A 20,473-nucleotide genomic window follows, 5' to 3' on the forward strand; every position below is an offset into this window, starting at 1 on the left:
CTTCTTTAAGTCCACATGACCCAAGGTGTGAAAAACGTGTGGGTCATTACCACTAGAGGTATCAGGTTAAAACCACTGTGGGACCTTGCCTCACCCTATTACGTGACCTATTGAGGTCATCTGATGCAAGATCTGATGGGCATCTCTGTGATTCTGTGGTGCTTTCCCTCCGATCTAGCAATGAAAAATAATTAACTACATCCTGGTTCATGCACTCTCATCAGTTACCAGCGCTCACTTTTCATTCTATTCTGTTTGTCGTGTATTGACCTTCAACACTGGTGAAGTTTGCCAAAAGTAGGCATCCCTCTTTGTACATAATGCAATACTTAATATCTCAACTATTAAGGATGGAGTTGACATATTGCTATTATTTAGGAAAGGTAATAAGTACCTTATTTTTTGCTGAAGGAATGAATCATGACAAAATTACCGGTTTCCAGTTTAGGAAATGTAAAAAAAAACCCCACGGATTTGTGCACTTCTAATTTGTGGCACCTGCTCAACAAGGAAACACAAGATCTAAAGTCTCAAGTTTCTGCTTTTTAGCTTGTTTGTGAACCAATTCCTTTTTGGGTTCCTTTGCCAAATTCTTTGATACGCAACACTAGCAATTTCCCACAGGAATATATATCAGTACAGGGAATTGTTGAATTCTTGATGTAACCTTATATTATAGAATAATGGCATGCTTTAAATGAGCTGTTTTTTCAGCATTGTGTATTAATTTCCTTGTTAACACATAATGACCATATTTTCTTTGAAATTTTTAGTTTCCTGGTAAAGAAGCAGGTGTGTGCATGTTAGTTCACACATCCCTGTGGTGGTGGTGATTCATGCAGTGTGTGTGTATGTATGGTCGTTGCATATATAAGGGACGGAGTGGGGTGGTTGGGCACATCCTCTTGGTTGCACTTGCACAGAAAGAAGAAAATGACCCCACAGCAACGGATGCTGTCTGTCTGTTTTTTACTGGTCTCAGGTACCATGCATTTATTTATATATTTTGAATATTAATTAATTATTTTAAGCAGAATAAGTAACAAATCAAAGCAGTGTAAATATTTGTTATATATTGATTTCATGCATTACTATGGTTTTCCTTCTTTATATCTTAGAAAAACATTGCAGAAAAAATGTTGATGTATACTGTCCTGTCTACAGTATGATGCACTGTATTTTCATATTTACAAGGAGTTTTCCTTGTAATTGAATGTTGTTGTTAAAGTGTTATTACATTGTCTTTTTTCCTTACCTCTCAGTTTTTGGGACCGGTGGATCAGTGACAACAAAAGAAACTCAGAAATGTGAGTATAAGTCAGTGTCGTCGCTTGATAACTTAACTTTAGAGAGTCAATCCTTTTTACAGTAATTACACAGTCTTCATTACTTTACTTGGTCCCTTGTCCATCTCTGAACGATAAATTTGTAAGCAACTTAACTTTGCCATGATCAGTTACTTGCAGGACGTATGGCAGTGGAGTCGTCCAGCCCTTCAAAGGCCTGGGTTACTACGTGAGGTCCAATTGCCCGTTCACTCTCACCCGCTTCACCCACAATCGTGTGGAATACGACATCACCATACGGCGAGGAGACAGCGGGCTGCTGGTTCAAGTCGAGATCACAATGAACAAAGTCCGGACTGTTCTGCAGAATGGAAGCATCCTGGTGGAGAAGAAAAGGTTTGTCCCCAAATATGGATCCACTAAGTTAGTGCTTCATTTGAAGAAAACTGCTTGACTTTGAAACCTAATATCATTTGCACGAGACACAATCTGATCCTTGTTTCTTAACATCTGATCTTAAATTACTCATTTTTTGGCTCCAGAACACCAGTTAGCGTAAGCATGTGAGGCACCAGCAAAGTGTTTTGTCCAAAGACACTTTAGTTCATTAACTCAAATGTCACTCATACTCAACCACCTAACCAAGCCGATCATGCTCGCAGGTATTTCAGCACTTCTACCATCAGTGCTAGTTCATTATTAGCTCTGGCCCTGGGACACTGTGCATTATTAAGTGTTTGTCTTTGTGGTTGAGTTTAATGAAAAAACACACGATATTCTATTCGCTAGATACTCTCACTCTCGGCAAAGGCTGTTTTGTATTATTATTTCCTGTTTTTCACTTATTTTCCAAAACTGAAGAAGCGAGACCTCCGATCATTTCTGAGCAGGTGTCCCTTGTGTATTTTCTTACAGTGTCTCCCTTCCATACGATCACACCTACCAGCATATTTTTCAGTACGGCATCTACACTAGACTGAGGAGCTCATTGCTTCCACTTTCTGTCACCTGGCGTAGTGTACCTGGAGGAATAGACAGTTTGTGGGTAAGAGGATACATAATGTATGAAAGCCTAAACAAAGGCAAATGTACAGAATCTATAAATCCCTAAGAAGAATTCCTGAAGCTTCTATGTGATTTGCTGTTCAGGTGGAGCTGCAGCAAGAGCTGAGCACTGACATGACTGGACTGTGTGGAAAACACAACGTAACAAGTATGTCACCTACAGCACAAATAAACTAACAACTAATAGCTGTAGTATAAGTCTAATAACATAAGCAACAGCACAATATTGTACACAAGTGAAGAAAAGGCTGGTTTTAAAGCTTTACATACTACCGAATCTTCCCTTTTAAGAGTTTTTAATGATTTGTCTTTAGCAACTGACTCAGGTGAGTGTGGTTTATTATCGTGCTTTGAGATTTAACGGCTGGTTTTGATACAGTGGATCATAAATGTTAATTTCCCGTTTGGAGCAGTCGGTGGGTGTTATGAGTACTGCACTGCAGTGGTTCAGATCCTATTTGGCAAAGCGAACTTTCTCTTTGAAACTTGGAGAGTTTGTATCCTCTGCTGCTTCTCTTCAATGTGGGATACCACAGGGGTCAGTTTTAGGCCTCCTTCTTTTCTCCCTATATCTCCTACCCCTTGGCTCTATTTTCAGGAAACATGGGATTTCTTTCCACTGTTATGCCGATGACTCGCAGATTTATTTCCCTCCTAAAAAGATAAATGGTTTCTCCGTAGACCCTTTGATTAAATATCTTGATGAAATAAGGGCCTGGATGGCTTTGAACTTTTTGCATTTTATTGAGCATAAAACAGTAGTGATGGTTTTTTTGTGGCACTTCTGAGACCACTAAACGGATCTTGGTTCCCTGGAACAGTATGTTAAACCAATCATCACTAATCCGGGAGTTATAATGGAGGCAGATCTTAAACTTGAAAGCCAGGTCAGAGCTGTGTAAGATCTAGCTTTTGTCCTTTGAGGCAATTAGCCAAAACAAAGCCCATCTTAATAAAGCAGCTTTTTGAGACAGTAATCCTTTGTTACATCTAGGATAGATTATTGTAATGCACTTTATTGTGGGGTTAGTGATGAGTGATTAGGCATCTGCAGGTTGTGCAAAATGCTGCAGCGCATCTTTTAACTGAAACAAAAAAGTCTGAGCACATAACCCCCCATTTTAATTTCACTCCACTGGCTACCTGTACATTTTAGGATCATTTTTAAAGTTCTTTTATTTGTTTTTAAATCTCTAAATGCCCCCTTCCCCCAACTCTCATAGCTACTACAGCCATATACACCTGCCTGCTCCCTTAGGTCCACCAATCAGCTCCTTAAGGTACCAAAATCTAAGTATAAATTTCGAGGTGACCGTGCTTTTGCTGTAGCTTCTCCAAAGTTGTGGAATGATATGCCCTTGAGTTTAAAACGCTTCTTAAAACATATTTATTTGCTGAAGCCTTTGGCACTCTTTTAAGAGGTTGACTCAATTTATTTATTTATTTATTTATGTATTTCTTTGTTTGTTTGTTTGTTTGTTTATGCTATTTGTATATGTACAGATCTTTGTGAACCCTGGTTTTATGTTAAAGTGCTTTATAAATAAAGCTGGTATGGTAATGTTGGTGGTAGCAGAAATAATTGAAATAGCGGTTAATATAGGCCTTAATTCAATAGTAATTATAATTAATATATAGTATCGGTTATGCTAGATGTAAATAAGAGGAAAATTAGGACAGTTTTACATACATTATACAACCTCGTCTCTGGTTTCCTGGTATGGACTTTTAAGCATAGTCCAGACATATTCAGTCGGACTGAGTCTTTGGGAAGGCCATTTCAAAAGAAGAAAAAGAAGAAAACTTCTAAAAGTGAAATAGTTTCTCATTCTTGCTTTAAGTAGTTTTCAGTTGCTCAACTTTGGGCCTTTGTTGCCATATGCACTTGTTTGTTCAGTGTTCTGGGCTCTAGTCTGGCCAGCACTCTGGCTGTTTCAGTCTGCAGCAATGTTGTAATTGGTACAGAAAGTAATTTGGTATTAATTTACTGACATGCACAAGACCCTACCTAACTGCTGTCATCCATTTCTTCCAGCACAGTATGTTGCTCTAAAAATTCTATGTATCATACTTTCATGAAAAAAGATAAATACAATCTCTAGGAATATAAAACATTTGTTTTTGCATATTTTGTTCAAAGTTGAATGCACATTTTATTTGTGAAAACAGGCAACAAGCAGCAGCCGATAACAGAGAGCAAGCTTACCCAGGAAACGTGTCAAACGCGAGATCCTGTCTTTGTCACTAACCAAGTAAGCTGATGTTACAATAGTTTTTTTTTCAATCATTTTCATAGTTTAAATCCACTTTTCTTTATTCGTTTGTTTTTGTTTTCATGTTTTCAGGAATCGATCAGTTATATAATCATATTGTATAAATGTTGCCGTACAAAAGATGTTAGTCTAAAATGTTAATGTTCCTCCAATGATATTTGCAGGTATGCAGAAACTTCTTTTCTTACACTTTGGAGTGTCTGCAAGTTAAAACACCATTTTATATCCAACTCTGTGAAGAGAACATTTACAGCTTTGAAAACAGCAAATACGTTCGCTGTGCTTTCTTCAAAGAGATTGCCCTGCACTGTGGAAACAACAGCTATGTGTGGCAGAAATGGAGAGCTATAACCAAATGTGGTAGGTGATCATTTATCATCATTCTTAAAGTCTTAAAGAGAGTTAAAAGCTTCATAATAGTAGTCGCAAAGTTGTTTGTTTATGGATTTTTATGCTTTTACGGATAAAGGATGAATTCTAACTGACATTTCATTTAGTTTCATGATGGATTTACCTTTCTGTTTTTATGAATGCAGCTGAGCCGACGTGTCCTGGAGACCTGGTTTATAAAGAAGAGGGTAATGCATTTATTCCCAGCTGCTCCAACCCTAACCCCAGCTTTTCCAGCCAGGCTATCACCAGCACTTGTGTCTGTCCAAAGGGTGAATACTATGAACTGTATTTTGTTTTTTGCCTTGGTAAGTCACATGAAACTAATCAGAACTCATCATCAAAAATTTACTGAATTATATTGTAGGTAAGGTGCTTGATGATCACGCAGAAGACTTCCGCTGCGTGAGTGTGCCTAGCTGCCCCTGTGTCTTCTCTGGTAGGACTTACTTAACTGGAGACAGACGTAACACTAAGTGTCAGGCATGGTAAGTGGCCAAAAAATAAAATAAAATAATACTGGAATTTTAATACATAAAAACCCTTAACTTTAGAATCATAAAAGTGTTTAGAAGTTTTTAAAACACATTTTAAACTTTTGTCCTTAGTATATGTGATGGTGGAGGATGGAATTGCTCAGAGAATTCCTGCCTAGGCAGATGTGACATTGAAGGGCAATTTGTAACAACATTCGATGGCAAAAAATATGTTGTTCCTGGTAAATGCACATATGTGGCCTCACAGGTAAACACACAGCCTACAGCACAAATATGTGACATTAGGACAACTGTGCATGATTGTGATGCTATGTTGTTTTCATGACCACATGCAGGGCTTAAACTGGACAATAAATGTTGGATTTTCTGGGAAGCATGCATCTATACAAACAGTCGTTCTCCAGATTTTCCAGGTATATATCCCACACACTACACAAACTATCAAATCAATTAATAGTGAGGAAAAATGAGCCTGATTATGCACATCATTTGGAATTTGCAGGAAAAGTACACATTCACACGCAGCATGGTTACATTTGAAGACCAAGAAATTACTGAACTTCATCAGTCTGGTAGGTAAAAGAATGCTAGTTAGTCTGCTAGCCTCATAATATATACTGAATGGTTTCGATACATAAACACCAAATCTCTTACTAATTTCTCTCACTTTTTAGATCATGCCCTGGTTTTCTGGCAGTCCTCTATGTATGTTGAAGTCCATACATCCTTTGGTATGAAGATCCAAGTCCAGGTGTCTCCTGAAATCCAACTTTACATTACACCACCAGGAAAACACACAGGCACGATTTCAGGTTAGTACATTAGTCTACAAATACACACTAAACCTGGAATTACTTTTATCATGATTTATTTTATGAACTGTCAAATTATTGGTAAAACAGAAAAATGTTCTAGTTCAAACTTTAAACTTTATGTGACTGTTGTAGCTTAACAAGCGTTTTATTCTGTCTTGAAACAACCAAGCCTTCTGCTCAGTTCTTCCAATTTGTGTAAAGATTTCACAGCAGAAATTTTGACATACAGAATACTTTTTAATTCTCAGTCACAAAAGTAAAGAAAATGCTATTTTCACTTAAATATCACAAGCCGTACCACAAAAACCCAAATATGACAGAATTCTAGAAATGGCACTTAAATTACAAGTTGTTAAATATGTGCAGTTTTCACAGCAAACATTATAAATGTTCAAATTTTCTACCATAAAAATGTATTTATGCAAACTGGAGGCTGCCGAGCAGGAAATGTCCTAAAAATCTGAGACAAAATAATAAGTCTGTCTTTCAGGTCTCTGTGGCAACAACAACAAGGACACCACAGATGACTTCACCAGCAGCAGCGGGATCATCGAGAACTCACCTGAACCTTTTGCGCTGTCCTGGAGCGTGGGCCGTTGTACACCGAACATACCGCCAACCTGCATTAATACCGACAACGGTATCAATCAGTCATATAAAGTAGACTGTCCTATAAATTCACAGATGAGAAGATGCTTTTATATTTTGTCTTTAACACACAGAAAACTGTTTTATACTAAATTGTTTTGCAAAATCATTACTTATTTTAGCATTTGATGTATTTCTGCAGAAATATTTGCTGATGAAAAGTGTTCGGTCTTGAACAACCCAGCTGGGATATTTGCAAAGTGCCATGGCTACATCCCAACTGATCAGTTCCATACGGTAAGATTGTTTTACTACTCAACCAAATCTGAAGAAACTGCTGAAGCTAACTCGTGCTGACATATTGATTTATAACTTTATAACAAGTTGAAAACTTAAACCTGCATTATGCATATAAAATTAAACCAGTTTAAGGCGAACATGTTGATCATACAGATGCATACATTTTTGTTTGACTCATTACCCCGGTGCATATATTTCTACTCCACTCTTCGACTATATTTTTACAGGCTTGCATCCTAAGAACTTGTAACTGTGGTACCAATTTGGTCCAGTGCTTGTGTGTTGCTCTGGGCAACTATGCCAAAGCATGTGCCAGTCTTGGAGTTGAACTTGGTGACTGGAGGAAGGCTACCAACTGCTGTAAGCATTTAAAAATGCAAATATGTTTTCCTTTTACTGCACACGACTTATAGTCTTATGTAGGCAGTTTCTGCCTTGTTTTTGCAGGATGCATTGTATAAGCAGATTATTAAATGTGAATCAAAATATTTTTGTCACAGCACTGACATGTGAAAAGAACCAAGAGTTCTCCTACAATGTGCGAGCTTGCAACCATACATGCCGCTCCCTGTCTGCTCCTGATCCTCGCTGTGGGCAGGAAGACGCTCCTGTGGAGGGCTGTGGCTGCCCAGAAGGAACCCACCTGAACCAAGGACAAATCTGTACACCAAAGACTGAATGTGTATGCCATCATCACGGTGGTATAACGCCACCAGGGCCTGTTGTTATCGATGGACGACAGTGGTGAGTTGATCATTAAAGATTTTTTTAAGGAATTTCAAATTGATCAAATACATTTTGTATTAGCATGAAACTGATGGTGTATGATAAATACAATGGTTCCAGTTTTATTAATCTTATGTTGTGTTTTCAAAAGCAACTGTAAGAATGGAGAACTGCAGTGCTCCAAGGACTGTGGTAAATATATTATATTTTTGTATTAGACATACATTGCTATATGAGCAAGAGTCGCGGCAGTAAACATATTATTATATCAAACTTTCAGAAATATATTTAATACATGAATTTGTTCACATCAGGCTGCAGGAATAGAAAGGTGTGCGTGCACTGCTCAGAATACCCAGTTAACACAGCTCAGAAAACTTGCGACAGTCTCAGCAAACCACTGGTATGTATATTTATAATTATTACCATTTGTATGTAAATGTGGCTTCATCTTTAGTTGTTTAAAAAAAAGGGTGACTAGTTATTAGAATAAACACGTTTGCTCCTCACAAAGGTGTAATTTTCAGGTTGGTGTGATTTTCAGGTTGCCAGTGTGACTTGTGAGAGTGGCTGTTATTGTCCTCATGATCAATATGAAGATCACCATGGAAACTGTGTATCAAGGGACAACTGCACCTGTGTGTACAGTGGTAAAGTCTTCAGGGCAGGAGAGACTGTTAAAACCAACTGTAAAAAATGGTAACGCTACTTTACCGGTTCAGTCGCAAAGTTTTGTTTTTCTGTAAACTCAGTGTTATGACTTTATCTTGCAGTGTCTGTGGTCAGGGTCAGTGGGACTGCACAGATGAGCCGTGTCCCGGGACATGTCAAGTCTATGGAAATGGACATTATCAGACCTTTGACGCTAAATGGTATCGCTTTGGTGGACACTGCCAGTATACACTTGTAGAGGTGAGAGCCAGAAAAATCAAAAAACATGAATGTGTTCACATGCATGATATAAAATTTATATATAATGTAGATATGTAAATTCTATTTTTAAAGTTGCAGATTCATGATGTAGGAGATATAAGTCATACACTTTCACAAAGTCCAGGTCTCTCTCTCTATCTATCTATTACAAAAACTGTAGTTGTTGACTTTCACTCATGATGGTAAACATTTGTTCATAACTACAACAAAATGCATGATTTTTGACATATAATAAAGAAGTTTTAACCATGCTTTTCGATTTCAGGATTACTGCAGAAGTCAAAACGGCACCTTTTCTCTCCGAGTGGAGAGTGTGCCCTGCTGTGATGAGGCACTCACCTGTTCACGCTCCATCATACTGGACTTACAGGTAAGTGGCTCTATCCCTAAATATTCCTTGACCTTTATTTGGTGGTCATGTTATACTAGTTTTTATTCGTGTATTTTTTGTCTTACTTGGAAATGATCAACCTCAGTCAAAGGATGGTTATTTACTCAAGTCGTTCATGAATCATGGAACATAACATGCTGCAGAATTAATGGTGTGCATTATGAGGTAGCTGCCCATATACCAGTAAACTAATCCCTTATCTTGTTCTTCTATCTTGCTCTTCCAGAGCAAAGTCACCCTTATCCTGAATGACATGAGAGTGACCAAGCAAATCCAAAAAGGCTGGACTTTGCAACAAGATCCACTTTACACAATACACACAGTGGGACTCTATATCATAATCTCAGTCCCCAGCAAAGGTCTAACTCTAATATGGGACAAACACACCCGGATCACCGTAGAACTTCATCCAGACTGGAGGGTGAGTAATAAAAATGCTAAGAAGGATTTTAAACGTGACCATTCTTGTGTAGTAGAATACTGTTATCCTCACTATAAAGCTTGAAAAGGAGAGAAGTAGAATTTAAAAATGCAGAACTGAATTAATAACATATCCACTGTGTACTTTTATACTCATTTTCTTTTTCAAACCATCTCACCTGCAGAACAGAGTGTGTGGCCTCTGTGGGAATTTTGACTCCAATGAGCTGAATGACTTGCAGATCAGTGGCTCAGCAGGTAAACCAGTCAGTTTTTTCTCCTTTTTTTGCTAGGGGTGGTGTCTTTGCAGTGACACCAACACTTTACCTGTGACACTCAAACTAAAAACAAAACTCTGTTCTTAGTGGTTTCTAGTCCAATGGCCTTTGGCAACAGCTGGAAGGCAGCAACTCCCCCTTGTACTGATGTGACCACTGAGATATTTCCATGTGAACGCAATTCCTACTGCTCGGCCTGGGCCCAGAGGCGCTGTATGATCCTTAAAGGAGGCACCTTCAAAGACTGTCACTTGAAAGTATGTTCTTCACATTGCACACAAGTTGCTTGTGCTTGCTTAAAAATAACTACTTTTTAAGCAGAGTCGCAAAGAGAGGATTGGGACTTTTATTTTGTATACGGTGAAAATTTGATACCAGTGTTGCTGTCAAAATGTATTAGATTACAGTTTCTCTTTTAAATTTAATAAGCATTGCAGCTAATTTGATTAACCTATTGAAGTAATAACATTTCTTGCTTTTACTTTCCTAACACATGTTTTTAAACTTAAAACCCTCCTCCACAGCTTTTTGATAACAATTGTAATGCAAACATTATAATAATTTTTGAGTTCCTTAAAAGGCATTTCTAGGTGCAGCAAGGAAAACCACTTTGGTGCACATGGATATCCAGAAGCACTGCTTAGGGCAATGAAAACTAGTAGATGAAAGGGAGCACAAATTAAAAAACAATGCTCAACATCAACAAACTGTGAACAAAAAGGAGCTTGTCTAGACCTTTAAGCCATCAGCATCCAGCCTTTGATGGTGTTGCATTGAAATTTGTTCCAAAACATGCCCCTTAAAAAGGCATGTTATTATGCACATAAACTTTTCACGAGAATTTATAATATACTTTGTGGATAAAGGTTCTGAGCCACCCACACATTACAATAACCATGGAAAGCCACGTGATGAAAGTTTTTGTGCTGATTTTAATGCCAGTAAAAGTTAAACATTACATCTGCAGTTTTGTTGTGATTGAAGTACAACTTGCAGTCAGGTACTTCCCAACTCTGATGTTTACTGATCCTCAGGTGGATCCAGAGCCCTACTACCATGCCTGTGTGCAGGAATCCTGCTCTTGTGAGTTTGAAGGGAAATTCCTGGGTTTCTGCACAGCTGTGGCAGCTTATGCAGAGGCCTGCAGTGACCAGGACGTCTGCATAGATTGGAGGACGCCTGATATGTGCCGTAAGTTTTAAGCTTTTTCCCCACATAAGGTCTGCATGTCGTCAGCCAATCATCAGTCCAGCTTATATAAATTCTTTTCTGTGCTTCAGTTCTTGCCAACACACACCCTGCATTGCTTAATGTTAAATTCAGTTTTATTTTATTGTATTTTAGTTATTGTCAATATAATCATGAGCGACAATAGATATGGCACTATCAAAGGATATGTACAACAATCTGCATGATGCGATCAATGTTTTTTGAAGGTTACAAAACACTGAATACAACAAAACATAAACTGTGATAATTTACATCTTAGCTGTCTACTGTGACTACTACAATGAAAAGGGCCAGTGTAGCTGGCATTATGAAGCCTGTGGTAGGATTCTGACCTGTGGCAAAGACTTCACTCAGAAGCTGGAAGGTAACCAATGTTTCTCAGTTATAGTCTAACATGTTCAAGTTCAGCTTGCACAAACGACTGAGTATATTTACTTTTTGGGAAAAGGCTGCTACCCCAGATGTCCAAAGGAAAAGCCATACTATGATGAGAATACTGGTGATTGTACCACATTGAGGAACTGCTCTTGTTATTTTAATGACACGACTGTACGACCTGGACAAGTGGTGAAAATAAACTCTTTTGAATGGTAAGTTGACACATTCACAATATATATGGCATGCAAATATCTACATTTTCCATGCAATCGTCATGAAGTTGTGTTGTTAGTTACACTGACGGCTGGTTATTTCTTACTCTCCTATTTTATTCAGCTCCTGTGAAAATGGAACAATTAAATGCCGTAAGTATAAAAAATACATTCATGTGTGTACTATACGTGGCCGATAAAACAATTCATTTTCAGTTCTAACTCACAACATATTGGTGCTTGTTCAGGACTCCTGACCAATCAGGGCTAAGAGATAGTAAAAGCATAGGGAGCAACATACCTTGGCTAGTTGTAGAAAAACATGTTATCCACATTTTGAAAAGAGAATTTTGATTTTCATCTTCAACTAGATTTGTCACCATTTCCTTGGTAACCATGAGTGACATTACATTACAAACCAGCAGAGAAAATTTGTCTCTATTTCAGACATTGTGCGACTACTATTTAAATCTATCAAATTATCTTCTATGCTGAAATACAAAGTAATACCTAGCATGTTAAAATGTGATGTGTATGGGATCAATTGTGTCTACATGTGAGGAGTTGGGAGTGATAATGGGTAAAAAACGTTAGTGAAGGCAAACATATGTAATGTAAAGATAGAGAATACAAGGAAATATTATTGAAATTTATTATTTTTTTTAAATAATATGTGCTTTTATGGATCCTTCTTTTAATAATTGCACTTATTATCAATTTTACTTCAACAGCACTTCCGCCCACAACTACCACCACACTAATAACATCTCTCAAAACAACTGCTTCAACTACAAGTGAAACAACTACTACTACTACACCAGTGATTACCACTACCACAGTCTCAACTACCCCTGAAACATGGTCGACACCCACTGCTACCTCTCTACTAACTTCATCTACTAGTAAAACATGGTCAACAATGCCCTCCACTTCTGCTGTATTAACAACTCCTGTGCCAACAACTACAGCTACTTCAACTACTACTGTAACATGGTCCCCCACCACCTCTGAACCAAACACTACGACTACTTCAAGTACCAGCGAAACATGGTCAACAACGCCCACTACTACATCTGCAGCAACTACTAAAACTACAACTGGAACCACAGGGTCCACCACCACTGCTACAACAATGGCGACTTTTACCAGTGATCCAGTGACCGGTAACAATCGGTCATTTGAATTTTACACCACTGAACCAACAACTGCTTTACCTACCACCATTACCTCAATAGCCCCTACAGAAGCTAACACAACTACAGCTACTATCAGCACACTCTCCACATCACTGTCAACTTCTTCAACATCCACAACTCACTCGACACACCCTACAACAGTAACAGAGTCTATAACAGAGACTCCCACTGAATCTGCTAGTACAGTACTTTCAACCTCTTACCTACCTACAAGTACTTCATTCCTTAATGCTTCAACAACACGGGCCACAGAATCAGAGCCGACAAACACAGGTATAGCAACATATGTCTCAACACCTCCACCATCGACAAAACATACGCAGCCAACAGTCACTACACTTCAGTCCACCAGCACCTTTGCAACCAATTCTACATCTGCTGTAACCTCAGGTCTGACAGCAATAAGCACAGAAGTTCCCACTGTATTTACTACAACCACCCAACCTACTACCTCCCACTCTGAATCAACAACATCTAAATCTACGTCGCCACTGATAACTAATACTGTGACAACGTCTGGACAAACAGAAATAACAGAAACAGGTGCTACAACAATGGGAAACCATAGCACTTCAGTAGGCACCACAACATTTTCATCTATTAATACAGAATCCACACCCGACATTAACACAGGACCCCCAATCACAACAACACCACCTCAGAACAACTCCCAAGGTAAATGTTATGTATCTGTTTTGCACTGTTCATTCATCATCATAGCAGTCGTTTATGCGAGTAACCTAAACGATATTATATCTCTGGCAGTATTTCCCACAACATTTGGAACACTTCGGCCAACAAGCACGTTTGCAACCAATGCAACAACTACTGTAACGTCAGGTATGACTGCTACCAGCACAGAAGCTCCCACAATATTTACTATGTCTACAACCACCTAACTAACTACCAACCAGACATTTTCATTTATTATGATCATAGAAGTCATTCACAAGAATAACCTAATCAATGTTTCTGTATTTTTGTGTTCCCTGTTTTCTGCCACAGCACCAGTCTGTAGATGTGTAGACCTGAAGAGTAAAAAAAGCTGGATTTGTGGGGAGACATGGTCAGAGGACTGCTTTGATAAGCACTGTGTTGGTGGAAAGATAGAGTTGACCCCAGTGGTTTGCCCAAAGTCATCAGCTCTGCCCTGTCCCAGAGAACGGGCCGTAAAGGTCTCGGATGGATGCTGTGAAACATGGAAATGTGACTGTAAGTGACCATACCACTGACTGACTAACCCAGAATGTCATTATTAGAGTTGTGCAGCTGGCTCAGGTTGGCATTTTGACAGATTCTTATTTTCAGCTGAAATCCAAATTGTGTTTTTATCCATTCCCAGGTCACTGTGAGCTGTTTGGGGATCCCCACTATGTTTCTTTCCAAGGAATACCCTTTGATTTCTTGGATCAGTGCTCCTACATCTTGGTGGAGGAGCAGTCACCACGTCATAATCTGACCATTGCTGTGGACAACTTTTATTGCGTGCCGGGCCTGCAAGGCTCCTGTGCCAAAGGACTCATTCTGAAATATCAAAACAATGTAGCTGCGCTCAACATCAACACACAATTGTTTGTAGTACAGGTAGGATTTCATCATGCATCCATATTCAGTAATTATACAGCAGTTTGTAACTGAGAATACTCACTGGAAAGACAGCTAATTTTGATGATAATGTTATTATACTTTAGGCTACACTGAACAATGTGACAGTCCAACCACCATATGAGGAGAATGGTTTCAGATTTGAGACCACGGGGTACATGGTGTCAATTCATCTCCCAGAGATTCGTTCTTATGTCTCCCTCACTCCATCCTATACCCTGGTTGTGAACCTGGCCATGGAGCATTTCGTCAATAACACCCAGGGACAATGTGGTGAGTACTGGATGGAGTGCTAGAAGTGTGTTAGAAGTATAAGCTTATCAGAGCTCACTTATCAATTCTCCCTCCAGGTGTGTGTGGTGGAGCATCGTGTATTCGTAAAGGAGGGCAGATTGAGGATGACAGCTGCTGTGATAAGACAGCCTATGACTGGGTGTATCCAGATCCTCTGAAGCCTGCCTGTAATTCTGCACCAAGGGATGTACCCTGTCTTCCTGGGCCAACCTCAGTACCTCCTCCCCCACCTCCACCTCCCTGCCCTCCAAACCCATTATGTGAACTTCTACTCCACCCGTAAGGTCCACACATGAATGTAGCCTACTAATCAGGGATTTGTTGTGTTAAAACTGCTTCAAGTGTACTTCATGATAAATGTACATGTTATATACTGCTTTATTTTGATTATTAATTGTAATAGTGTGTGGCTCTCTGTCTCTTTGTGTATAATTTCAGCAAATATTCTTAAATTCACTTTGTTTCAATTTCTCCAGTGTCTTTGAAAACTGCAGCAACTACGTGGATCTAAACCTTAAAAAGAAGAACTGTGAGTTTGATTCATGCAGGAACCTAAATGGTTCTTGCTCATCTCTGGAGCAAGCTGCAGGAGAATGTAAAAGCTTTGGTTTCTGTATTGACTGGAGAGGACTGACTAATGGAACCTGTGGTATGCATCGTCTTTTTTTTGTCTTACAATTAACATGGCAAACCAGTAAAGCTAGAAATTAAGTGATTTATGAATAAATTTGCTTTCTTTGCAAGTTCTAATTTAAATTGATGTATTATTAACGTCAGTATCCTTGATCGTGTTTCAGATGTGCCATGTCCAGAAGGATTGGTTTACAGAGAATGCAGCACAAAGTTGGATGACTTCTGCTATGGAGGGTTAGGAAACTTTACTTTTGGTGTGATGCAGATAAAAAGTTAATCAGCTTGGTCATATAAGACTGATCTCTTTGTGGTTTTCTCCAAGGCACATCAGGAAAGCCTCCTGGGAGGCTAGGTTTAGACTAGTTTTACCACTTGCATTAACTTCTGTGTCAAACTGGAATAACTTTTATGTCACTTTTTAAGAGTCCAGAGTGTAAATGCTTGAATGCACTGGGTTCTGAATGTGACCTCACTGTCTTGTTTGACAATCAGTGGAGTTTCGCACCATGAATTTAATCAACGTAAGATTTTCAAGGCTGAGTTTTACTATAATTTTCTGAGGAATCTCATTTAAGGGATACCTTATGAAATTTGGTGTGTCTGGCAGCTTCACGTCTGGTGCATTGAAACAATGTGTTTGTTGGCCATCCCAACACAATCTTCACTCACCAACCACCCTCTTCTTTAAGATTAGACTCCTTATGTCTTCATCCTCTTCCACCAAAATAAAGTTCAAGTTAAATGGTCACCAATAGAGCAAATCCAGTGCAACTGGTCATATTGTTACTCCCACTCAGCTGTCTAAGAACCAAGCTATCAGGAAGTAGTACATTACTGCTCAAAGAAATTACTGGCCACACTGAAATGAGATATGTTTAGATTTTTATTGGGGAAGCTGTTTTCTGATTGCACCTTGTAATTTCCACATGTCTTTCCTTCATATACTATTCTGAAGATTTACACCATTTTCATGCTTTTCTCCGGCTTTTTAGCGTGCGCTATCCAGGAGCTTTGCTTGAAAAAAAAAGCACAGGTTGTTTCTGTCCCAGCAACCTGACCAGAGCAGGAAATCACTCAAACATCTGTTTGCCTGTTTGTTCCTGTAAGTTGTATAGCCTAAGATGATGACAATGACACCTAGACAATTTTTGTTTGAAGTCTTTTACAGGAAGATAAATAAAGGATTTTCTTTCTTTTTCCCCTAAAGATTGCAAAGGACCAAGTGGAGAACCTAAACTTGTAAGTAAAAGCTACAAATTTCCACAGGGATGCTGCTGTTATGTGACACATTCTGTAATCAACAGTTTAGCTCAAATAATTTAAGCGTATTAGTATTAGATCTGAGTGTAGATTTACAAATATTTCTGTATGTGTGTTTCAGCCTGGTGAAGTCTGGCAGTCCAACTGCAAACTGTGTAGATGTAACAACCAGACTATGACTGAAGAGTGCTTTCCACCACCTCCTAAGCCAGCTCCCCTCTGTGGCCCCAATGCAGTTTTGATAAACACTTCCTGCTGTGGTGATGCGATTTGTGGTAAGTAAAGGTGTTTCATATTTTCTAGTTCAGTTAATGATTGATTTTTTAAAGTTTTCAGTATCTTTTAGAATTATAGAATTTCTGTAATTTATTTTTTTGCGTAATGACATGTGCTTTAGTCAAATGTATTTGCAACAAAGTAAGGTAATGCGCTGTTCCTAAAATTGGTAATCACATTAGCCGTACTTATCAAATAAGTATGTTGGGTAACAATCTTTAATATGGCCCATGATTAAAGGTGCAATTCACTTGTAATTAATCAGATTTTCAATGTCTTTAAAAAATGACAATATATTTAAATGAAGTACAAATACTTAAAAGTAGGTAAAGTGGAACAAGAGGGTAACAAATCAGATTTTTACAGAAAACAAATGATTGTATTATAAGTCAATTTAAGTACTTCATAAGTAATTTAAAGCGCTGCATAATTTCTTGGTAATTTTGTAGAAAAACAAACAATATTTTCCAATATTACCTGGTAAGTAAACTTACTTTTCAGGGGTTGGGTATATTATGAACTGGCTTAACATTGTCTAACCTCCAGGTATTTTCCTTTCCTGTACACTCAATTTGAAAGTTATATTTGAAGTACACTGCAAATGATAGCAAATCAGCACTGCTCAGTGTTAGTCATTGTTAATCTTCAACACTGACTAGCTTCCTGTTAGAAATATAACACTGTCAAAAGTGTTAATTTAACACTCAAAAGAGTGGACACATATAGACACTTTCTAGTGTCAATTTAACACTGGAGATTTTGCAGTGTATGATTGCAAACCTCCCCACAAAACAAACAATTAATTATTATATTCCATAACTATAAGGTCAAACAGGACTGCAAATTTTGATTTTGATTTTTTTCGTAAATTGCCTTTTTTAAAAAAAAAATTGTCTCCAAGCGAGGACAAAATGTCAGCACAATATTCAGCTTTTAATTAGTTGGAATTTATTGCACAAAATGATGAAAATATGACAGTGAAAGGGAAAAATTTGCATAGACAAACTAACCCTGACTCTAAATACAGTCTAATCTCAACAAGTGTGATCTCTAGTTCTCAGCAATGATTACTCCAAGCTAGAAGCCAAAGCTTCATTTTTACCAGTTTACCAGCAAAAACTAAAAAAACAAAAAAAAAAAAGGCATGGTAGAATGATTCCACCAATACCAGTTTCCATACCTATCGCTATCATCATTCATTAAGAAGTAGTTCTGGAGTAGTTTTCACAAACTTTGTTGTTGGTAATACTTCAAAAATATCATATATACAAGATAAGAGATTCCTGCTGATATCTTGGCATACATGTTCATACTTCCAAATCTCAACTGGCAATTATGTGATAATGCATCGCAGAAGAGCAAGTAACAAATACACAAATACATGTAGAACAACACCTTATATCTATTAGCAGATATATTTTAGTTGTGTGAAGCTGCATCTTTGATGTTGTTAGTGACCCAAAATATATTTGAAGAGTCAGTTACTTGTTGTCGTTTTTTAAATTTATTTGTTTGGGTGATTTGTTTAATAGGTGGCTCCATATTGTAATGATTTATGCATTTGAATGTAAAAGGTTTGTAGTTCACATCCAGCTGGAGAAACAAATCCCATTTGGGCATCCAGCATAAACTCAAACGCAGCTACCTGCTGTGGTGACCCCTTGTATCGAGGGAGAAGCCTAAAGTGGCCTCTTCTTAATTAATTAATAATTTAGGATATATTTTGACATGAAATATTAGGCACACACATTTATTGCAAATCACATTAACTAATGTTAGGTTAAACCTTAATAACACTTGTGTTTCATATCAAAATGTCTGCTGTTAAAAACATAGCAAAGTCAAACACACACACAAAAACGTGTCTTTTTTTTTCAGTTGACAAGACCTGCAGTTATAATGAGAAGATATACAAGGTATGCTGCATTGAATTTTATTGTAATGTCTCTTTGTACTAAATTGATTGAAATTGTTAATCATTGTCAACCATTGTCTGATTCTTCATTTTAAATTAAAAATGTTCTTTGTGCATGTAGGTGGGAGATCAGTGGACAGATCCTGCCCATCCCTGCAGGTCACTGAAGTGCAGTAAAGACGGCATTCAGACTGAGACCAAAGTCTGCTCCAATGAAAGCTGCTCTGAGGTAAAAATGTTCAAGTAAACTGTAAAATCTTAGATTGATTTTCTACAATAATAAGCTCATATCAGTGAAGCTTTACACAGTACTTACATTTATTTGCAGAGCTTTTCAAAGCTAAAGTGTTAGAATTTATTTATATTCGATATTTAAATGTCACATAATAACAATAGAAGAACACTGTCAGAACAAGCACTGTGAGAAAGAAAGACTTACCCTTAAAAGATGCTTAGAAACTACAATTAAATACCGTGTGAACAAGCGCAAGAAAAAATGTTTACAACTTGTGGGGCTTTTTCTCTAGGAGGACAGAATCTGGGATGACCAACACTGCTGCTTTACATGTAAGTCAGACCCTAAATCTAACATTTCACATAGAAATGAAAGCTATAATTTATTTATTTTAATTTCACACTCTTTACATTGTTCCACCTCTACTTTGTTACTTCAAACTTCAGGTAACCAGGGCTGTGCTGCTAGGATGTCCACCCTCAACATCACCGTAGATAACTGCACCACAGTCATGCAGATGCCTGTGTGTCAGGGGAAATGTGAATCTCAGCCAAGGTACGATGAGCAATAGTGATGATGCAAATTAATGCATTTGAGGCCCTTGTTATTCACTTCATAATCACTAACCAAAGAAAAGTGCATCTAGATTCGTTGTATGAATTCTGTGCGAACTTTGGATATTTTTCTGAAATTTAGATTTTTTGTTTCTCTCTTCTATCCCACTTTCACCCACTCCCATTCTCCTCTGCAACAGGGTGGAGTTACATGGTGACCTGTTGGAGCAGCGCAACACATGCTGTCTGGACTGGATATCAGAGAGGAGGCCCGTGACTCTGCTTTGCTCTGACCTCAGTACGAGACAATACTACTACAAGCACATCACCAGCTGTGCTTGTAGATCTTCTGGCTCAAGCTGAAAAATAAAACTCAGATGAAAGAAAGAATTATCCATTAGACTGTCACATGAAAACTAAATGTATTAAAATGTTGTTCCTTATATTAACTAAATGCTGAATCAGTTTTATATAAAAAAAAAGTGAATGATTTGCTATTATGAAGGCATGTATTCTCTGTTTTCTTGAATGTAAAAACCCCATAATAAACTTCATCACGATTCCTACCCATTTGTCTCAGTGTATTTTTTTAAAATTATACAACACAATTTTATTTATATAGCACATTTAAAAACCAGAGGTATGTCAAAGTGCTTCACAGAACCAAATAAAAGCAATAAAATATACAAATATATTGACAGGAGGGAGACATAACTAACCAAG

At 37.9% G+C, this 20,473-nt stretch overlaps 1 protein-coding gene across 1 annotated transcript; it reads left to right on the plus strand.

The window, feature by feature from the left end:
• The first annotated feature begins 933 nt into the window (after positions 1 to 933).
• LOC102308536 (mucin-2) lies at positions 934 to 20,294 on the plus strand. The gene is made up of 45 exons (XM_042217952.1): positions 934 to 982; positions 1,263 to 1,307; positions 1,457 to 1,682; positions 2,202 to 2,331; positions 2,436 to 2,499; positions 4,521 to 4,603; positions 4,789 to 4,984; positions 5,161 to 5,286; positions 5,382 to 5,502; positions 5,623 to 5,758; positions 5,847 to 5,924; positions 6,014 to 6,083; positions 6,186 to 6,323; positions 6,817 to 6,966; positions 7,117 to 7,211; positions 7,442 to 7,574; positions 7,715 to 7,958; positions 8,092 to 8,132; positions 8,255 to 8,343; positions 8,485 to 8,639; positions 8,714 to 8,852; positions 9,139 to 9,243; positions 9,491 to 9,685; positions 9,870 to 9,942; positions 10,050 to 10,219; positions 10,997 to 11,153; positions 11,452 to 11,556; positions 11,641 to 11,782; positions 11,907 to 11,935; positions 12,514 to 13,653; positions 13,744 to 13,818; positions 13,984 to 14,190; positions 14,321 to 14,562; positions 14,670 to 14,856; positions 14,934 to 15,156; positions 15,354 to 15,526; positions 15,675 to 15,744; positions 16,503 to 16,612; positions 16,718 to 16,749; positions 16,892 to 17,045; positions 18,925 to 18,962; positions 19,083 to 19,190; positions 19,489 to 19,528; positions 19,643 to 19,751; positions 19,951 to 20,294. The coding sequence occupies exons 1-45, from the start codon at positions 934 to 936 to the stop codon at positions 20,111 to 20,113; spliced, it is 6,555 nt and encodes a 2,184-aa protein (XP_042073886.1). The 3' UTR covers positions 20,114 to 20,294.
• The last annotated feature ends 179 nt before the right edge of the window (positions 20,295 to 20,473 follow it).

The sequence above is a fragment of the Haplochromis burtoni genome, unplaced genomic scaffold, assembly GCF_018398535.1.
Source record: "Haplochromis burtoni strain Fernald_Lab_line unplaced genomic scaffold, NCSU_Asbu1 Contig_14, whole genome shotgun sequence".
NCBI lineage: Eukaryota > Metazoa > Chordata > Actinopteri > Cichliformes > Cichlidae > Haplochromis > Haplochromis burtoni.